Source organism: Photinus pyralis, unplaced genomic scaffold, assembly GCF_008802855.1.
Source record: "Photinus pyralis isolate 1611_PpyrPB1 unplaced genomic scaffold, Ppyr1.3 Ppyr1.4_LG1, whole genome shotgun sequence".
Taxonomy (NCBI): domain Eukaryota; kingdom Metazoa; phylum Arthropoda; class Insecta; order Coleoptera; family Lampyridae; genus Photinus; species Photinus pyralis.
This window is the reverse complement of record NW_022170249.1, coordinates 62,269,643-62,291,811: the sequence shown is the minus strand read 5'-3', so window position 1 is coordinate 62,291,811 and position 22,169 is coordinate 62,269,643. Positions and strand designations below refer to the sequence as shown.

General features: G+C 39.0%; 2 protein-coding genes and 1 long non-coding RNA gene across 4 annotated transcripts in view; 1 reads left to right on the top strand and 2 right to left on the bottom strand.

Annotated features, from left to right (window-relative positions):
* The window catches only part of LOC116160382, a 31,364-nt gene that overhangs the window by 990 nt on the left and 8,205 nt on the right, over positions 1-22,169 (top strand). The window contains exon 2 of one of the 2 annotated variants that reach the window (XM_031473571.1): positions 2-4,920. The exons of the other annotated variant lie outside the window; for it this stretch is intronic. Coding sequence (XP_031329431.1) covers positions 11-3,841 — 3,831 coding nt within the window. The 5' untranslated portion in view covers positions 2-10 and the 3' untranslated portion in view covers positions 3,842-4,920. Of the gene's footprint in view, position 1; positions 4,921-22,169 lie in introns of those variants that run through there. 2 annotated transcript variants of the gene reach the window in all.
* LOC116160387 lies at positions 5,338-5,859 on the bottom strand. The gene is made up of 3 exons (XR_004143203.1): positions 5,678-5,859; positions 5,470-5,629; positions 5,338-5,421 (listed from the first exon to the last, which is right to left on the bottom strand). It is a non-coding gene; the product is annotated as an uncharacterized LOC116160387 (long non-coding RNA).
* On the bottom strand, positions 12,266-16,413 carry LOC116160383 (myb-related transcription factor, partner of profilin-like). Its single transcript, XM_031473572.1, has 4 exons — positions 13,128-16,413; positions 12,950-13,042; positions 12,755-12,889; positions 12,266-12,690 (listed from the first exon to the last, which is right to left on the bottom strand). The coding sequence occupies exons 1-4, from the start codon at positions 13,385-13,387 to the stop codon at positions 12,489-12,491; spliced, it is 690 nt and encodes a 229-aa protein (XP_031329432.1). The 5' UTR covers positions 13,388-16,413; the 3' UTR covers positions 12,266-12,488.

Below are 22,169 nucleotides of genomic sequence, written 5' to 3'. Positions count from 1 at the left end.
GACGTGCAAGATGTTTACCGATTTAGTAAAACAGATTGCAAGTATTTTAAGTGTGCTTAGAACTAAGTATAGTGGCAAAACCGTGAGGCAAGGGATAATTAAGTGTGATAAGGCTAGACGTAGGATTCAAGATTCGATGCGTAGGTCATTATCCATAGGTGAAAGGCAACATCTTGAGGCTTGTTTACGTAATATTAAATCGATGCGTAAACACTTTAAATTAGAACAAAGGAGAGGCTTGGGTATATCTTTGAATAAAGGAACCTCCACTTCGGCTTTTAGTAATAGAAAAGAAACCGCAAAAGATCGCGTGCATTGGGATGACTCCATTTCGGCTTTTAGCAATAGAATACGAACTGGAGTTATCACTAATCTTAAACATAAAGACCCCGGCAACTTCTTAATGGATTGTAAGACCATCTTCAAAAGCCGAATTCATAACGCGTTGAAGCAAGATGAGGCTGTGAAAATAAATGCGATTTTTTGCGGGGAATTTGTGATTACTCAAGGTGAAAAGATGCTTAATGAGTATAAGTACTTTACAACATCAAATGCGGCAATATATAGGGATACTAACATAGATGAGTGGTTTAAGGAGAAGGTTGAGAAACCAATAATGAAGAAATTATCGGAATTTCAAGAACGTGATAGTGGTTGGGGACTTAGTGCCGTTGTTAATTTAGGAGTGAACATTAACAAATTTACACCTCAACTTGGCTCTTCATATATTGAGTTACCTGTCCTGATTAAGAGAAAAGAAGCTTGTATCAACGTTAAGAACGATGACAATGCGTGCTTTGCGTGGGCGGTGGTTTCAGCGTTGTATCCTGTTGATAAACATCCTCAAAGAATATCCAAATACCCTCACTACTCTTCCGTGCTCAAGCTAAAAGGGATCCAGTTTCCGATGACTATGCGACAAATTCCGAACTTTGAAAAACAAAACAACATCTCCATTAACGTGTATATTCTGAAGAAGGAGAAAAAAGACCAATTTAATACGTTGCCTACCTACCTAACGAAGGAAAAGAGGGATAAACATGTGAACCTGCTTTTAGTGCAAGACTGCTACGAACAATCGACCAAGTTCCATTATGTTTGGATAAAAAATCTTTCACGGCTAGTATCGAAGCAGTTAAGCAAAGAAAAAAGGCAAAAGTATATTTGCGATAGATGTCTACATTTTTACCGTTCTGAAGATAAATTACATAAGCATATTAAGGATTGCATACAAAAGAATGATACAGCCATCAAGATGCCTACAGAGGAAAAAAAGATGTTGAAGTTTAAAAATTTTAAAAATAAAATAAAAGCCCCCTTTGTCGTATATGCAGATCTCGAGAGCGTTCTGAAACCTAGCACAAAAAAGACTGCATACCAACAACATATTCCAGCAGCTGTGGGATACTACTTCAAGTGCTCATACGATGAATCTCTTTCGTTCTACAACAGCTACCGCGGTGAAGACTGTATGCGATGGTTTGCTGACGAGATGAATAAGCTTGCGGAAGATGTCTCTACGGTGTTTCTTTGCCCCTACAAGATGCATATGACACCACAGCAGGAACTTGAATTTCAAGCAGCAACGCACTGCCATATTTGTGAACAGTCATTTAAATCTGGTCAAAAGAAAGTTCGAGATCACAATCACCTTATCCCGGAGAACAACTTCCGCGGAGCGGCATGTGAGGGATGCAACGTCAACTACCAGGACACTCATACAATTCCGGTGGTGTTCCACAACTTGAGTGGATATGATGCTCACTTTGTGGTAGCAGATATTGCCACTAGAATGGACGGCAAGATCGACTTGCTCCCTATAACCAAGGAGAAATATATTTCTTTTACCAAACACATCAACGAGTCACGCATATGCTTTAGATTTATAGACAGCTTCCGGTTTATGGCATCATCGTTAGATAAATTATCATCAGCTCTAACGAACTTTCCTAATCTAAAGTCACAATTCTCTACACTACCTGAAGATCAATTTAATATTTTAACTAAAAAGGGTATTATGCCGTATGATTACTTCGACTCGTTCGACCGTTTCGATGAGCTGTGTCTGCCTCCTCAAGATGCGTTTTACAATAAATTGGAAGATAAGCCCTGTCCCAGAAGAATGTATCGTAGAGCTCAGGAGGTGTGGAGCAGATTTAACTGCAGCAACTTGGGTCAATATGTTGACTTGTACATGAAGACTGATATTCTACTCCTTGCAGATGTCTTTGAACAGTTTAGATCAAGCTGTATTAGCACTTATGATTTAGATCCGGCCCACTATTTTACACTACCAGGCTTTACTTGGGATGCCATGTTGAAATACACGCGACAAGAGCTGGAACTCCTTACCGACCAGGATATGTTTCTCTTTGTCGAGCGGGGTATTCGTGGAGGGTTAAGTCAAGTCTGCTCTAAAAGAAGAGCTCATGCAAACAACAAATATATGTCCAAATATGATTCAACGAAACCGGATGTCTATCTAATGTACAACGATATCAATAACCAGTATGGCTGGAGTATGAGTCAATATCTTCCATATGGAGGCTTTGAATGGGTAGACTCCAACATCGATATCACTACGATTCCGGATGATGCAGATGAAGGCTACATTCTAGAAGTTGATTTGGAGTATCCACAGCATTTGCATGACGCTCACACGGATTTACCGTTCTGTGCATTACACATCAACCCGAAGACTATGAAACCGCCAACTGAAGCTGCGGAAATTTCAAAACTCATGGCGACCTTAAATAATAAAGAAAAATACGTCATCCACTATCGAGCCTTGAAGCAAGCATTAGCCCATGGTCTAATTCTCTCCAAAGTACATAGGGTACTCAAATTTAAACAGTCCCCTTGGCTAAAGTCCTACATTGACCTTAATACAGAACTAAGAAAAAAAGCCAAGAATGAATTTGAGAAGAACTTGTTTAAGTTGATGAATAACGCAGTCTTTGGGAAGACTATGGAAAATGTCAGAAAACGGGTTAATATCAAATTACTAACGCAATGGAAAGGACGTTACGGCGCAGAATCATACATTGCGAAACCGGAATTTAAATCTTGCGCCATTTTTAACGAAAACTTGGTAGCTGTAGAATTGAATAAGCTTGAAATTTATTTAAATAAGCCTATATACGTGGGCCAAGCTATTCTTGATCTAGCCAAGACAACTATATACAGCTTCCATTATGACTACATGATGGATAGATTTGGAGATAACTGCACTGTTCTTTACACAGATACGGACAGCTTAATTTACGAAATTCGTGAACAAGACCCTTATATGGCTATAAAAAGCGACTGTTTTAAATATTACGATACTAGCGATTATGACCCCAATAACCCATATGGCATACCCCTTGTAAATAAGAAAGTGTTGGGCATGATGAAAGATGAAAATAATGGACAGATAATGACTGATTATGTAGGATTACGATCGAAACTGTACACCACTAAAGTGTTATCCACTAAGGACGATTTAATAAAACTACAACAGAAATTGGAAGCGGAGGAGTATGATGAGGATGAAATTGCTACGGTTATTAAAAATTATGGTTTGACTAAGAAGGCAAAGGGGATAAAGAAAAGTGTAGTGGAGACTAAAATTACTTTTGACGATTATGTGGAATGTCTAGAGACCTATAAGCGCAAAACTACATCTCAAAATTTGATTCGTACGGATAAACATCAAGTTTATTCCATAACGCAATCGAAAATTGCCCTAAGTCTTGAGGATGATAAGAGATACCTGATTCCTGACTCATTTAACACTCTACCGTGGGGCCATTATGCTATCAGTAAGCCTCAAGATGTTGAACAGATGGAAGTTGATTAAGGTTGTGATTTTTGATGAATTAGTTACAAATTGTCAAAATCCTAGGAAATTTGTATACAAATTAGGATATTATTTTAGGAATATTCTTAGACTAAAGGTTATTAGCAAACTACCCCTGTATAAAGCTAAAAATAGTAAATTCTTGTATAAATTTAAGATTTCATTGTTGCACAAGCAGTACTATTAAAAAGGTAGGCCTATTAGTTATTTTTTATACACCCTGTGTAGAGAAATATCTAATGGGGAATCCTATAACGAGACCGTAAACATCTCCAATAAATTGCATTATTTCTAGTGTGAATTTATTGCCTCCTGGGTGGTCATGGAAAGAGGTGTATCTACCCAATAATAATTTAACTAAAGCTATACAAGGTAGATCGATAATTCGGTAACTTGTTCCTCTTCTAGAATATACGCAGCTAAATGTCCATTTTACTATTTAACGATTACGTAATATTATGATTTTGTTTATAATTGCACTTGTTTCAAGACATGGAAGATGTAGAAGCTTTTGTTGACGTTGTGTTAGAAAGTGTGCCTGTAATTGATGGACATCGGCAGAGAGTCGCCATTGTGCAAGAAGAAGTAATTCAGTTGCCGCCTACCGTGGTGGAATTTAACTTTGTCCCTGCCGGTGAAGGAAGCTCCAAATTAATATATCGCTATCAGCCTCGATCTCTGCAAACATTAAGCGGAGCTGCGGTATTGAATAAGTTTAAATATCGTTCGTTTGTACCGGAAAATATATACGGTTACATCTACATGCCCAAGAGAATCCTGTATTTCTTAAAGAAATTATGGCGAGCAAGACAACTGAAAATTATATGGAGAACAGAAATACATGAAGCACTAACCAACAAGGAAATATGTAACATAACCTCAATTCGAACGTTAAAAAGCCGCTATCCTACTACGTTAATTGCAGGAATTAATAATACTAGCATCGTCCGTCACACTTATACGCGCCAATATTACGAGGGTTCTGCTGCTCCTGATGAGTCTACTGAAATGTCACATCCTTGGATAACACCTTATGTACCGGCATCATCATCATACTCGTCCCTCAATGGTGACGAAGAAGAAGAACAAGAAGAAGAACAAGAAGTAGAATTTCGATCCATCGAAATGGATAAACGTGAAAATGAACAGGATTATAAAATTAGGATTGATCGGTTGATTAGCAGAATTCAAATGGACCAGTGGAGTCTTCATTTTTATCCGGAATTAGAATTAGAACACTTACCATATCATAACTATTATCGCAACATAAATGTGGATCCTCGAAAAATTGATTTAACAGAATATACTACTTATCAGGTAAATTGTGATTGGAATGAGTGAAATATCTATAGCTTTATTTGTAATCTAATTTTTTCGATGTATGTGAACCTTAATAAAGAAAAAAATACGCCGCCGACGAGGACCTTTATTATAAATATTTAAAATACATAAAATTTTGCACATTAATGATTTTAATTATGAGACGCACCTTCTGCATTAGTTTTTTGAAGGACGAGGAGGACGACTGATGTCAACGATTTTGATTGTAGCAGTTCCTTTGACGAGGTGATTGGTATCTTCTGCGAAAAAAAAAATGCAAACAGGTCGCAAACTTTTTTTAAACTTACGGTCCTACACGCACAAATGCTACTCCCCTTCCTGAGGGTTCTGAATTCGTAAAAACCCATATATAGTAATCCCCAAAAAAAGGGGGTCTATAAATAGTAGAATGTCGCGCCTCTCATCATAAACCAGATTATGTGCACACGGGCACATGATCGTGTACCCCTAAAACTAATAATTGCAAACAGTTTAAAAAATTATTAAAACACTTACGTTTGGCACATACTCTCGAATTTCGTTTAACAACCACTCACACTTTGAAATATTGGTCCTCGTCGGCGCCGATGTCATTTTGCTGCTCGTACACACATTGAGAACAAATGATGCGATAAAGTGGTATTTATAATGTGGAACCCTTTTTGCGTCCTTAACGATAAACAGATAATTCGCATCCTTTCGATTTATAAATACCTATTATCCAAACGGATGGATAGTTCAAATGTTTGCTATCTAAATGTACATTATAAACGGCCGACTTTATTCGTAAATTTCTAACGCAAGAAGTCAAAATTGCAGTTTCCTATACGTTAGATGCGTATCATTTTGACGCCACCAAATAGCCCCTAGCCCCTATCGGGTTTTTTCCCTGCCCACTCCTGTTCTGGTTATAGGGAACCTACCTCCGAGATGGAATTATAGGTTAGAATGAGGGTCCTCGCACCTGTCTCCTGAAATTACAATTTCCTACCCTATACCTATATGTCACATCAATCTAATAGAGGGAGTCGGTTGAAAATATACCTCTATATGCATTACGACGCCAATAGATGGCACCTCCGTACCATTTAATATATCTATGATTTAATAATATTTAGAGGTTCGTTATAAATACAACTATCGAAGCATTATATCATACAAGTCTAGTTAGCCTAGTGGTTATGCTATAGGACTTGTAATCCGATGGTTGGCGGTTCGAATCCGTTCCATTTAAAAAAATTTTCAGGAGGTTCGATATAAATACAACTATCCAAGCATTATATCATACAAGTCTAGTTAGCCTAGTGGTTATGCTATAGGACTTGTAATCCAATGGTTGGCGGTTCGAATCCGTTCCATTTAACAAATTTTTCAGGGTACGAAGGGGTCGAAGTTTGAGGATTCCAAGATGGCGTCCAAGAACTTGAGGATTCCAAGCGTCCAAGAACTTGAGGATTCCAAGAACTTGAGGATTCCAAGATGGCGTCCAAATGACGCCTGCGCAGACGCCTGCGCAAAGGGGCGGGGCGCGCATGCGCACATCCAAACTGCTCCAAAAACACCCAAATGAACCTTAGAATTCCTTATGGGAAATTACATGTAATTTCGACCAAAAGTGGGCTCGAACCCGTGCAGCTCCTTTACTGTCGTGCCAAGCGATCTTCCGAGCGAGATCTCTATAATAGCTGTACCACGCAATGACGGTGTCATGCGCCAGCTGAAGGTGACATTCACAGGCTTTTACGCTGACCCCTAATGCAGAATCATTTATAATACATATAGCTTCTTATAATAATCAGATAAATTTGAAAGCAGTAAAATATTCTTACTTTCTACAAAGCACTGAATAATGCGTAGAATGGTACCGGCGCCGATATCTTCAAGGCGAGCATTGAAGAGGAAGGTGTTGCTGGTGGGGGTCAGCCGATGTCCATTTGGACACTTAAATCTCCAACCATATCTCGCTCTATCCAAAACGGTACCAAAAACTTCTCCGCAAACGGGGCAGGGAACATCTGATCCGCCATGTCATCTGGGTACTACGCCGTAACTCTCTAAAAGAAAAATTGCTCTCGCCTTTCGCTCACGTTTAGCTGCTGGGGTGTCGTTCGAACCCAAATACACGGGAAGGGTGTCCATAGTGACGCCGGCTGCCTGAAACGAGCAAGTGCACTGTATATCTTCTCTATAGGAGGCTTAACAATGATTTTTCCAAAATGAGGGATTCTGATTACATTATTTTTAAATAATCCAAAACTTACCTTTTCAAGGAACAAAATCATATGAAAATTATCTTGACCACAACTGCTCACCTTAAGTTGAAAATAATTTAAGTTGCTCGCTCTCCACCGTCCTCGGATGAGTTTTCAGGTCCGTGGGCAGAGTGGAAGTACTCGAGACCCCACATCTAGTTGAAACTTCCCGCAAGAGATTAGTTCCCTCTTGGGAAAAATAAAAAAATACTCGTAGGAACCTGAAATTTTGCACACGTGTACAAGATGTAAAAAAAGTTATGACGACGCTCTTTGTTCGCAAAAACTGTTTTTTCAACCCCTCACCCCTATACAACCACCCTTATGCGTTGCCGTAGGGGGTTGAAATTTTACATTTGACATTTTGGGGGGTGTAGAGCCTGTATATTCATTTTGGAACATATCTGATCATCCCTACCATCGTAGACCCAAGAGCCCTAATCTAACCCATATAACACTTCAAAAAATCGAAAAAAAATTATTAATTGATTTAAGAGGTAATTTCTAATCGCTAACAGCGAGAGGCTAGAAAGCGTACCCTGCAACGAGACTGCGTACTCTGACGTCAGTAGCGCGCTGTGTATAGTTTCTTATAATAAATGAATGAACAATAGTACAAGAGATACGTGATCGTCACCGCTAACCAAAAGATGAAAATTCAATTTTTTTCACATTAGTTATTACATGACTTTACGCCGGTTTAGTGCTCCGCAATTCTACGTTTCAAGTAACGTTGGGCACTATTTAACTAAAATTTTATGATTTTATTTAGCGGTAGGTATTACCTACTAGTACTTTTATTACATCATACATATAGTCATTTGTTGTAAGGGATCGTCTGCTATGCCTGATTACGAAGGACAAGTAAAACTTGTATTACGGTTTCGACGTATGTTTTGAAACGTCATGTTGTACCTAAACCTATATATGTCTATGAAACCTGTTAGCATTTGTAGTTTATATAGTTAAACTGACCTAAAAATTGTCCATGAGTAAATGCCAATAAACAGTCCAAACGGTGGTGGTGAAATGCTGGTGGTTACGTTACATCGCTCTAATTGGAGGGTGTTGCTTGCTGAAAAGTTGTCTTGGGTACTTCTTGTTCTTCCCTGTCAGTTTTTTTAAAGACCTGCCGTCAAGAAAGTGGCAAAGGGTGCAAAAATACAACAGCAACGGCACCCGATAAAATATTTGTAACGCCGTTCCCAAAGGACCTATTTTTTTGTTTTAGAAACTATTGGAAAAGATGCGGGTTTTGTTTTTCCAATTTTCCGTCATTATATGAACAAAATTGAAAACTAATACGGTTGATTGGCGCAACAAAATTTTTTCTACAAAAAACTTAATACGTTTTTGCTCTAAAATAATTTGGAGACAGCAGAATTTATTTGGCACCTGTTAAAAACAATCGAGTGTACTGTGAAGTATAATAGAAAAATACTTCGCTTCTTTCACTTGCTTTAAGAGTAATATTACACGGAATAATCTTCGCATCTTAGGAATCTTGGAAACTGCTCGTCACACAATTTTGCCCCGCTAACAGCTCCAGGATCGTCCACACAATTTGTTTCGTCGTAATTGAGTACATTAGACGGCGAATGTCGTTAGGGGTTTTCGCAAGTATTCGAAATATGCCGCAATTGCTGAACCGCATGTCGATTGGTTTTAGCGGGATACCCCACTCGGCACACAGCTGAAAACCATCAAAAAACACTTTTTGTTTCATATGTCAATGCTGGTTATCCCCGTAGATTTTAGAATGTCTATATTTACGCGGTGGTTCAAAGTTGTGTAGGGGACTCCATATTGTTCAGACGCTTTTCTAGTGCATTTTTTTCGCCTTCACAGCTGTTACAGCCCTCTTCATATAATCGGAGTTGTAGTTTTTCTTCCCATAAGCTCCTAATTTCTTAGTATATGTGCGAGTCATCTGGAACAAATAGTAAATATAACCTAAAAAGGTTCGTCCATTTCACCCCGATATTTGTCTTCAATAAGTAAAATTTTATTTTTAAATGAAGAAATGGACAAATATTTAGTTTTTTATGTACAACGCATTCTTAAGACATTACTTCGATCTAGACAGCCGGGAAAATGATAGATTCAAAGCTTATGTCTGCGTAAACAAACGAATATACATATTTCACAATAGCATATATATGCAGGTATTATATATACCAACAGTATATACAGAGCGTATATATATATATATATATATTTCTGCAGAGCTGGTTCGAGACGGGTTCACAAAGAAAACACACATGGAGCACTATGCGTGAACTACTGTAGCTTACCGTTCCTACTGAAGGATGTGTTTCTCTTCTTCGTTGGTGGTAAATTGTTTTGGGATAGGTTTATTTCGGGTTGCGCCTTGCGTGCCTTGTGTTGGTATTTCGTGTAGCCCCCCTTCCAGTTCACGTGTTGCCTTTTCCAAGCCAATAAGCGTTTTTGAAAAGCCAACGCACACCCGATCGGATATTTAACTGAACCGAAATTACCTTCCAAACACCCTCCCGCTCCCACTCCGTATCAAACGACGAGTTGGATTTCGGTGCAGTCGTCGCACTGCGTGAAGGTGAGGAAGTAATCTGGTTTACGATCCGCGAAAACCCAAGTGCCTCCAGCCATTGTCGAAGATGCTGAGCCGCGTAACTTTACGAATCCATTGCTCATCTCCTAAATTACGTTTTGAATTTGTCACTAGGTTAATAAAATGTTCATTCTTAACGTCATTCTGCCCCTCCAACCGTCGTACCCGCAATACATATTTACATTTAAGGGATTGAGAATATGCATATAACGTTTCCAAATTTGAATGCAAAAATTTATAAAAGACTGCTTCGCCGTCTAAAAGAATACCGCAATAAACAAAGAGTAGTAATATATGGCAGATTCTAAATCTCACTAGACGAAAATCCCTAGAAAAGTCACTAGAATTGAGTGGTTCTGAACTGCGGTAGCGAGGTTTGCGCCTGTGCTAACGTCAAGGGGTCGAGGTTTGCGCTCAAGATAAAGTATCAGAGGTTTGCGTCCGAGCTAAAGTAAGTCGGTTTGTGCCTGAGGGTTCTTGTCGATGGTAGTGTACGGCCGATTCTAAATCTCACTAGATGAAAAATCCCCTAGAAAAGTCACTAGAATTGAATGGTTCTGAACTGCGAGGGTTGCGACTGAGCTAACGTCAAGGTTCTTGTCTAAAACGAATATATGGCTGTTTCTAAACCACACTAGCGTTAAGAGGTTTGCGCCTGGGCTAAAGTAATTTGATCATGTTCAGGGAAGTATCAGAGGTTTGCATGAAGTGGTTTGTTTATGAACTGAAGGTGGTATATAAAGGATAGGAATGAGTGCTGTAATATTCATCTTGGTATAGAAAGAGCATCCGTTACGATGACAAAAACAGCATCAACCACAACAACAACATTTGTAAAAGTGAGCCGAAACCGCAAGAGAATTGAGGATTTGCTTACGAAAATAAAGATATTAAAATGGGACCTGGAGGTATTCGAGGTGCAACGAAAATTGAGTAAAGTGCGCTTGCACACAAGAAGTTGAAAGAGCCAACGTCTATCAAAATTACTATTTTTTGTACTACACATGTATATTTAAGGGCTGGCGCTCCTATCAATAATTATTGTATGTACTTCAGCAGCAGTAAAGAAATAAAACACGCATGAATATATGTTGTATAATTATTTAACGACGGGTGAAATTTCCTACGTACCTACACAATTGAAGTGCGAAGGAGAAATGGGTTTAATCATAATGAATTACATTGACCTGTGCACGTAAAAATAAACATTTTATCTCGGAAACCGCGAAAGAATTATTCTCAATCTTCATTTCAATTTACATTGTCAATATTAGGTAGTAGGTACCTTATTTTTTACTAATGGGTCACATTTTTAAACCTTAATAGAACTAATTTTTAATAGCAGAATATAAGTAATTTTAGGTAAATGAACAAAAAGCAGCACATTTATTCAAAAAAGGTGGGAGAACAAATTTTGAACAATATTTCGGATGGAAATCCAAAAAAAAACTGCTCCGATGTTGCAGTAAATCCAGCGGGATTTACTTGAAGCGTTTACGATACAGCGGAAGCGAGCAGCGTTCGAATGCGATATCGGTACCTTGTAGGAGAATGAATGAATACAACTCATATGTGTCCGCGGAGTTCGTCTGAAACACCATCACCTTTATTAGGATGAAGGCTGCCCGCGCGCGCTATCCGCGCGGTCCCCCGCGGCTGTCAATCATCCGCCAGCAGCGCTGGCTACTTAAGCTTGATCGTGGGAGCGCGCCTCGCGCGCTTCCTTTATGCGATCGCCGTAATTTTGTGTACATTACGTACAATTGGTAAAAAGCGAGATCGTGGAAGTACGCTACTTGTAGCGAGCTTCTTTATTTATGCGATCACATTTGAAACTGATTAGAACCTACGAATTTTTGCAATCCGTGCACCGCGAAATTTTTGAACATAATAAGCGGTCTTGCTTCAAGTGCGCTTATGCAATTATACATGCGGTCTCCTGCATTTTAGGCTGCATAACCTCATGTATAACGATATGCGTAGCTATTTTTTGTACACCAATGTAGACACGATTTCTTTTAGTCCATGATTCCTGAACACACCACCACCACCACCACCAAGTAAAAAAGAAGGGTTTACTTGTTGCGTATCTCCTGCATTTTGATCTGCATGAGCTTTACTATTACGCTATAACTATTTTTTCTATACCAATGTTTTCACACAGACATCTTTTTTCTTGCCTATGATTCATGACCACACCACCACCATGTAAAAAAGAAGACTTTATGTGTTGCTTATTTGCTATTTATTACTTAAATCTATATATACAAAAAACCTATGTCTACCTTTAACAATATTAACTATTACCTACTTACATAAAAAACTTATTTTTTAGATTTTAGGAACTTGAGAAAGTCCTCAATGTCACTAAGGTCCTTCTCGACACGTTTCTTTTCTTTTTTTGCATCATCTAATTGACGTTGCAATTCGTGCGTCTTGGCACGCGCCCCCAACAGCTTGGCCCGGTACACCGGTTCCATGCTTTTCAGCTGCTGTAAGTGGTGAGTGTTAGCTCCCGTGGCGTTTTTGGTTGCATAATCCCCTCATGCTGCGACGCCTTAGGTTTGTCCGCCCTGTAGCTTTCCTCCAGGTCAGATCCGACCATCTCCATTATGTCTGCTAAATTCTTGCCCCCTTTTTTGATTTTTCCGCTACTGGTAGACGGCGAGGCGTTGTCATGGCAGCGACTGTAATCAATAAAAAAATAATCTGTTACGATGGAGTTCGATAAGTATTGTGATATAAACTTACGGTCGTTTTTGGCCCGCTTGCATGACAGGTCGTTCTGCCTGAGGAGGTGGGAACACCGGTGCAGGTGGTAGCGGTGGCTGTGGTGGTGGTGTAGGCGACCGCATTGGTTGGGATAGTATCGGTGTTGGAATTATTCTGAAATCAGAGAATTTTATCATAAGCACGTAGAAAAGAAAAAAATACATTTTTACTTACCGAGCTGGTTCGAACATAAAACTAGCAGCGGGGTCCCCTTCCAACTGGGCCAACAGAAGATCTAGCTCCAAACTATCACCCAAGTTGCCGGTTCTGTAAAAAGCAATTACATTTTAACATAACGAGAAAGAGGTAGAAAATAACTTTTAGAAAAAAATCATAAATATTGTATACTTACGCGATTGTAGAATTATCCGAATAGATTGTTATCACTTCCTCGTCCAATAATGGACCTCCATTATTTACTACTGGCAGAGACGCTGAATCCATTTTAGGTGTTGGCGGCGCGTTTTTCGTCTCCAATGGTGGTGGTCGTTTTGTTAAAGTTTTGGTCGTCGCTGTCGGTGGTTTTATTAATAAGGATTGCAGTATCTCGACCTTTTTTATTTTCGGCGCGCGGTCCGACTTTTTTGGAATTTTTCGTGAAGGTAAAGGCATTACGTTTACTACACTGCAGAGCTCGATGCTAACTAATAATAAAGTGTGGGGAAAATTTTCAGTATATATTGTAAAATTGTTGTAACGTCTGCGAAAAACTAAAGAAAGATTGTGTTAATGAGTGAGAACGATAGATCGTATGATTCTGATACTTCCCACACTAGTGCAGCTGATTGTGCATATTTGACCCTGAACACCTGGTCTATATATAAGGTGACGATACTAACATTACTTGCATCTTCAAATCCCCCCGCGGCTAGTATAGGACGTCGTGCGAGTGCAATACACCATCAACAGTGTCGATTGTACGTACGCGAGGTGTCTGTGACAAGGATATCAGTACTCACATATCTTTTTTCCGAGAAAGAAATAGTTCTTTAGATAGACAATTCCTGTAAGTAGTGACAATGGAATCTTCATCCGTTGCAATTCTTAGTAGTGAAATAGTTAAGCTGACCCGAAAAGCTGTTTCATTATTAAAACATAAACCGGAAATTTTGAGACATATTTCGATATTAAGGACAAATATTTCATTGATACAAAATGCAATCAATAATAGAATTCATTTAGACAATCGCCTAGAGAACCCCAGTACTTTAGAAAGTAATCTAGGCATTTTGAAATTTTATCTGGTTAGGTTACTTCAACAATTGAAAAAGGTTTCGGGAAAAAAAGGGGGTTGTGGAATAAGTGATACCCCTACTAACAGTCCTTCTAGTAACAACGGTCCCAAATCTCGTGCCCTAATTTGGCAAACTTTAAATTCCTGCTTTCAGAGTCGAATACTTACCGGTATTATTGTAAATACGATATACAAGGATCCTTTAATATTTTTGGATAGGGCGTTTAATAACATTGCACGAAAGGTTAGGGAAATGTTAAGACAATCCATGCTAAAAGTAAACGTGGTTCTTGCATGCGATTTCATACATCCTCAAAATCTTAATATAGATCTCAAGACGTTTGCCACAAAAAATAGCGTTCTTGATGTCGGTAGTAATCTAAAAGAGTGGTATCGGAAGGAGGTAATTGATAGATTGCGAGGGAAGCTTGAGGGCTTTGAAGAGTGTCAATCTGGTTGGAGTTTAAGGGAGGTATTATATGTAAAAATAAACATAAATAAATACATGCCCATTAGAGTAGGACGCTTTTCCACCTATATTAAAATCCCTCGATTTATAGCACTTAAGAGAGCGGTTATCAATGTTAGAAATAATGACAAGTATTGTTTTTTGTGGTCGGTCGTCTCCGCCCTTTATCCCGCGAAATCTAACCCCGATAGACCTTTCAGTTACCCCCATGTCGATGCTGTTTTGAACCGTGGAAATATTGAATTCCCTATTAAGGTAACCGATATAAAGAAGTTCGAACGATTGAATAATCTCGCCATTAACTTGTATTGCTTAGAAAAGAGAAACGTACTTCCTTTCATGTTAAGTAGAAATCGCGAACCTCGAGCAGATACGATCAATTTACTAGTCTTATCATCTGATACAAATGGCGCTAATTCTAAATACTATCATTTTGCGTGGATAAAAAATCTATCACGTTTATTATCGTCGCAATTGTCGAGAAAGGGACATGCAAAATTTTTCTGTAACATCTGCTTAAATCACTTCTCTTCGAATCCGTTACTGGAAAAGCATACGATGCGCTGTCATCAAGTAAATAAATGTGCGGTAAGATTGCCTAGAGAATCTGAAAAATTTGTACAGTTTTCTCATTATTCTAATAAGGAAAAAGTTCCGTTTGCAATTTACGCGGATATAGAAAGCATTTTGGAAAAATGTGATACAATTTACGATACAGGGAAAAACACTAACCTATTTCAAAGGCATGTACCTTACGGCATAGCTTTTTATTTGAAATGTGCGTATGACGAATCGCTCTCGAAGTTTTGGTCCTATAGAGGTGAGGATTGCGTAACTTGGTTTATTAACCATCTACGAAGTATCGCGATGTGGACTAATACAATTATTAACAACCCTCGACCGATGGAAAGATTGAGTGAGAAACAGCAACAAGATTTCGAGAGCGCCACTCATTGCCACATATGCGAGAAGGCGTTTTCCGAAAACGAAATTCGGTGCCGAGATCATTGCCATTTTACGTCCAAATACAGGGGCGCATCACATCAGGCATGCAATATAAACTATCAAGATAATCATGCCATACCGGTGGTATTTCATAATCTAAGTGGATACGATTCACATTTCATCATCCGCGAACTTGCAACCGGTATGCCTGGACAAATAAAACTTTTACCTTTAAACAAAGAGAAGTATATCTCCTTTACGAAATACGTAGAGGGTACAAAGGTTAATTTTCGATTTATCGACTCCTTTAGGTTTATGAGCAGTAGCATAGAAAAATTGTCTTCGTATTTGGGAAATGATAAAAAAACGATAACGCGTTCGCAAAGTCACAACGAGTCCGAGTTTAATTTGGTCATACGAAAGGGTGTTTTTCCCTACGAATACGTAGACTCTTGGGAAAAATTAAACGAAACTCAGTTACCGCCAAAAGATAATTTTTTTAGTTCATTGCGTAACGAAGGCATCACCGACGAAGATTATGATCATGCTTTAAAAGTATGGAACTTGTTTTCGATTCAAACTCTCGGTCAATTTTCGGATTTGTATTTGAAAACAGACGTGCTACTTTTAGCGGATATATTTGAAAATTTTCGTGAAACTTGTCTACAAACTTATAAACTGGATCTCTTGCATTATTACACGGCACCTGGTCTCGCATTCGATGCCATGCTCAAAATTACCGAGATTAAATTAGAACTTCTAACAAATATTGATCAAGTTATGTTCATTGAGAAGGGTATTCGAGGTGGTATCACTCAATGTTCCACTAGATACGCGAAGGCTAACAATACATACATGAAAGATGACTATCGTCCAGATCTTGAATCGATCTACTTGATGTATTTTGATGTCAATTCCCTGTATGGTGCCACAATGTGTGAATTTTTGCCCTACGGGGAGTTTTCCTTTGTAGATGACGATGCTTTTGAAACGTTAGATATATTGAACCACCCTGATGATGCAGAAATCGGTTACATTTTGGATTGCGACTTAAATTATCCGCCCAATCTCCATCAATTGCATAATGATCTTCCTCTGGCACCAGAGCACAGAAACCCTCCTCATTCTAATTTTAAGAAATTAATGCTAACATTGTATTCGAAACAGAACTATGTGTTGCATTATAGAAATTTGAAACTGTACATAAAGCAGGGATTAGAACTCGTCAAAATTAATCGCGTATTAAAATTTCGACAATCGCCTTGGTTAAAAAAGTATATCGATTTAAATACGCAAAAGCGGCAAGAATCTAGTAATGAATTTGAGATACACTTTTACAAGCTAATGGTAAACAGTGTATATGGAAAACTAATGGAAAATGTAAGGAAATATAAAGATGTGCATTTGGTAACGACATGGGAAGGACGGTACGGCGCTGGGGCGTATATATCGAAGCCGAACTTTAACAGTTGCACTCTTTTCGGCGATAATGAGGACATAGCCATTATAGAAATGAACCGTTTAGAAGTGCTGCTCAATAAACCTATTTATGCCGGTTTAGCAGTTTTAGACGTTTCAAAAACGTTTCTTTACGATTTTCACTACAATTTTGTTTTAAGGGAATTCAAAAATCGCGCAAAACTCTTATACACCGACACTGATAGCTTGATATACTCATTCGCAGTTTCCGACATTTATCAGTCGATAAGAGAAAACATTGCTCGATTTGATACTTCGGCTTATAGTCCTAATAACGCTTTTGGCATACCCCTGGTTAACAAAAAAGTTCCCGGTCTGATGAAAGACGAGAACAATGGTAAAATAATGTTAGAGTTCGTAGGGCTAAGGGCAAAAATGTATGCTTATTATGTAGACGGTAAAGTATTGAAAAAATCAAAAGGTGCAACTTTCGCCAGTATCCGTGAACTGACTTTAGAGGACTACAAAAACTGTTTGTTTAACGATGCAATCTTGAAACGGTCTCAGCATCTAATAAAATCGCAAAAACATGCAGTATTCACCATTGAACAGAACAAGATTGTTTTAAGCCCACATGACGATAAACGACAAATTGATCCCGATTGTATTAACACTCGTCCTTGGGGATATAACTCTCTCACTTAATTGTATCAATATTCCACAACCCTCTTTCACCTTGTGTTATAATTTTCTTTTTCTGTTAATTTAGGTGTGTGCGTGTGTGTGTGATGACGAGCAACAGCAGTAGTAGCAGTAATAGTAGCATGGAAAGTAATGATCGAAAATTGGAACAAGACATTTTTCGTGCTTCGCACGCAATATACTTCGGACATTTAAAGTGCGCTATATTAAACACCACTTCGTTCTCTATCGAGACTTACTTCTTCATTAACAACATTTTACAGCGCATTGTTATTCCGGATGAGTGTTTTAACTGGTGCGCAATATCAAAAAATGTGTGCAAGGAAATGGTTAAATTACTATTTCATAAAAAGATTGAGTTGGATAATTTAATGAACCATTATTCCCGTGTAAACGGTGATCGTTTTGCTGACGCTCATGCTCCTAGTGTACCATTGTATTTTACAACTTTTATAGCAGATTTAAGAGCAAATAGTGTAAATAATGTATTTAGTAGTAGTATGTATAAAGATAGTTCGTATGTCATTAACGATGCTATATGCACAGCGGCAGAATACGCAAACTTTAATGCGCTGCAAATATTTATTGATGTTTGCCAAGAGTCGAATGTTAGGTATAATTTTAGTCCACGGCAAGATGCTCGCCATCGGAAAATCTACGAGTGGCTATTGAAAAATATAAGAACCGGTACACAAGATCCTAACGCTCTACTGGGTTGGAGGTGTGGGCCAGATAGCAGCGTATGGCCCTCGACGCTGCTGAACGATTACCAGAAAACGTACGATATTCTTAAAAAAATTGTCAATAACGATAGCTTTACTAGAAAAAATGAAAAATATGTTGTATGGTAATTGGAAGGAAAAATAAAAAAAGATCAAAAAAGCTTTTGTTTTCTTTATTTATTAATTTACAGCGAAAATTACAATACGATATTATCATTTTCTATCCAAGATTTTTCGTCCAGTCCCCACCACTTGACGTACACTTTATCTTTCTTACGTCGCAGCACCTTCTCCACCAAATAGATATCGGAATATTTAGCTTTTTGCAGTTCCTGCTCATAAAAGCCTCCCAATATCGGCTTTCCTTTCATGTCTTCCAGCAAGTACGTCACCGGATTGGTTATTTGCACTTTTGCAATTTTAAACAGTTCACTGGACCAGTTCGGAGTATATCCCTTGGCTAACACACTCTTGTGCTTACTAATTCGAACTACATCGCCAACATTAAAACGATGTCTCTTGTTGAAGAGCTTGATGTGGCTGTAAGCCTTCAGCTGTGTATCGGCCTTTACTTCGATCGGCTTCATCCCCGTTGTTCGATGTTTACGATTATTATACTCGCTCGTGATTGATTCAATTGCATCAATCCATACATATTTTCCACTTAGACTAAACTGTCGGTATAAATAATTTTTGATCGTCCTAATTGTTCTTTCGGCTATGGCAGCCTTTTTTGTACTGTACGTGGAATAGTGATTAATCTGTTCTCGCGCCATCAGTTTGTCAAATGATTTGTTGTAGAATTCCTTCCCCGCATCGGTCTGTAGATTTTTCGGTCTACGTCTGGTAGTTTTGAAAATAGCCTGTATGGCTTTTGTCACCTCCTCACCCGTTTTAGTCTTCAGTCCTCTCGTCCACAGATATTTTGAGAAACAATCGATAACTACCAGTATGTATTTGTAGCCTTTATTCTGTTTAGCGTAAGGTATAAATTCGGCCAAATCGGCTTGCCAAAGATCATCAAATCCCTTAATGATGGTACGTCTACGTGGGAAGTTTTTTCGTGCTGCTTTATGTAGCTCATTTACCACTTGCTGCATCCTCTATTAGTTTATGTAGGGTTGCTTTGACCGCCTTCAACTCTTCCTCTAGTGCCTCCACGTAATTACGAAGACCGTCTACAGGTACTTTCGCAATCTGCATGTAATACATGAAGTATCCTCTATTTATGGCATCGCCATCGTCTACTGGATCGGCCACATTCATCAAACGATTTCCATTGAGATCCAGTCTTGTTGATAGGTAATGTTGTAAGGTTAGAGCATCATGACGTTCAATAGGATCCTCAACATTACTTAGTCTCTTACGTTCCACATTTATAGTATCGTCGGTAATGGAAAATTTTGTCTTTAGCAATTTTCCAAATTGAGCATGGGTATGAGAACGTCCGAATTTATCCATGATGAATGTAGGCGGGGAAGACGGAAATGGGGTATTTATACTAGTTGACGTAAAAATCGCTGCGTGGGCTTTTGTATGTAACCCTCCTCGTACAGCTCTTCCACGATTGATATTATATCATTTTTTACTCCTGTGTTGCCTGCCATTTTTTCACCCCATAAAACCTCTAGGTCTCTAATCAATTCATGCACGCTATTCCAGTATTTGAATTCGATCGGCCGGTCGAGTTCCTTGAATAGAGTAATACCGCTTCCCGATTTCGCACGCCCCCTATTCGCCGCTTCCTCCTCCTTTAGTAGAGGCTTTATTATAAGCGTATACTTTTTGCTCTTATTGCCACGAATCTGTTCTGTGGGGTCGTAATTGCGCCGTGCGACATGAGTTGCTATTATTATCTGCTTATAGTTACTTCTATCCTGCTTGGATACTAGCGATTCATCCGGTTCATTCATGATGATAAGTTCGTATAGCCCCGCAGTACCTTTGTACCGGTTCCCGTTAATGACCAAATCTTCGTCATCTATCGTCACCTCAGTCTTGCCCATTCTCCACTTATCCGTTTCGACATTATAATGAATTCCAAAGGTGGTGTCAATTGCATTACTCGTATCTCTTATCATGCGCTCAACGTATATACGTGGTAGGTGTTTGTATTGTTCCAAAAAGGCTTGCGAACCTTGCATATCAAGTAATGAAGCAGATGATTCTGATGCAATAGAGGACTCGTCTTCTTCTTCCTCCGGTTGATGCTCTCCTATCACTGTACTCTGTAGAAATGATGGCGGCTGTCTCAATGATGGAGTAGCCGTGGGGTGAAAAGGTCTAACCATAGGACTAATATCAGTTGGCGGATATTTTTGAAAGTAGGGAAGTCTAGCCAGCGGACTGATCTCGGTAAGGGAAGAGGGCCTTCGTCTCATTCGCGAGTAATAAGGTATCGCAGGAGTCGTACGTTGTTGTGGTGACTTTCTTTTTACAGGAGATTGACGTTTTTTAGGGGGTGATGTAAATACTTCGTCCTCTGATGGCTCCTCCTTTTTCGTTTCTATAACCGATGATGGCGGTTCGATTTTCTTTACGATCTGAGCTAGCGGTTGAATTAGCGGTTTATACGTTCGTACAAATTCCACTTCTTTAATAAAACGATCCGCTTTGAGACGATTGTACTTTTGCTGTATCGCTTTACGCGCCTGAACTATTCTTCGTTTCAAGGCCATCTCCTTATTATCCATGATCAACGGAACAGGTAAACCGATATGAAATGAACAGATCAACTGGAACAGGGTCTGTTCCCCAATAAAGCTGTTAAGCTGTTCAGCTGTTAAAGCTGTTCAGCTGTTCGTTAAAGCTGTTCAGCTGTTCGTAAAGCCGTTCAGATGTTCGTTAAAGCTGTTCAGCTGTTCGTAAAGCTGTTCAGATGTTAAAGCTGTTCAGCTGTTAAAACTGTAAGCTGTTAGAGCTGTTAGAGCTGTTAAAGCTGTTAAAGCCGTTACAGTTGAACTGAACAATAAACATGTTTTCACGGTATTATATAGTGATCGAAGCCTTTCCTGAAACGACCGTTTTGCACATCGGCATCCTTATTTATCACCATAAACCCATACGGGTTTCGCCAGCTTTCCGAACACATCTCTCGAAACAGCTGCATGGTTATTATGGGTGCGACGTGATCTTCATAAATATGTCGCAAATTCAAGTCGTCCTGTTCGAATAGGACAATTAAATTAGCATTATCTCTAATCAATTGTTTAGGAATTTTAGAATACGTCTGACCCAAGTAGAAACAATCGATGGCGTTATGCCTGCCCATTGAAAAGTACGCTCTAATGTTATCCTGCTTTTCACAAGCGATATCGTCAAAGATAAAAACTGAATTAGGTTTGGCAGCACTGGGCTCCATAATGTCAGCGTTCTTGCTGAATGTGAAGAAGCCAATGTCCTTCATTGGTTGCAAAATTTCCCCCAAAACCCTGTATTTGTCCTGATTCAGCGATTTGGAATAGACGTACACGTGTTTGAAGCGTAGGCCATTAGGTTCAGTTAGCAGACTGAGCATCGTATTCGTTTTACCACAATTGGACGGCCCACAAATGACGCATCTTACGCTGTTTGGAAGTAATACGCCATGGGTTTTTTTGTGGTCCACATTTGGCGTCATGTCGAGATTTTGAACGAGCAGCTTTTGCTTCTGCATCACTACCTTCATTTTGGGGTCGCGGTTGAAATAAGACTACGAACATTTTTTATCATTACATTTTATTTATACATTAAATAAATACAAATTATAGTTTCTTCACTTCCCCGGTCAGAGGATTGTATTGAATTAGTGCGTCGTGCAGGATCAGACAATAGGCAACCGTTCCCGCCTCGAAGGCCTCCATCGACTCCATTTCCAACTTAACATCTACCGTCGAATGCTTCAGAGATTCGTTTTGCTTTGAA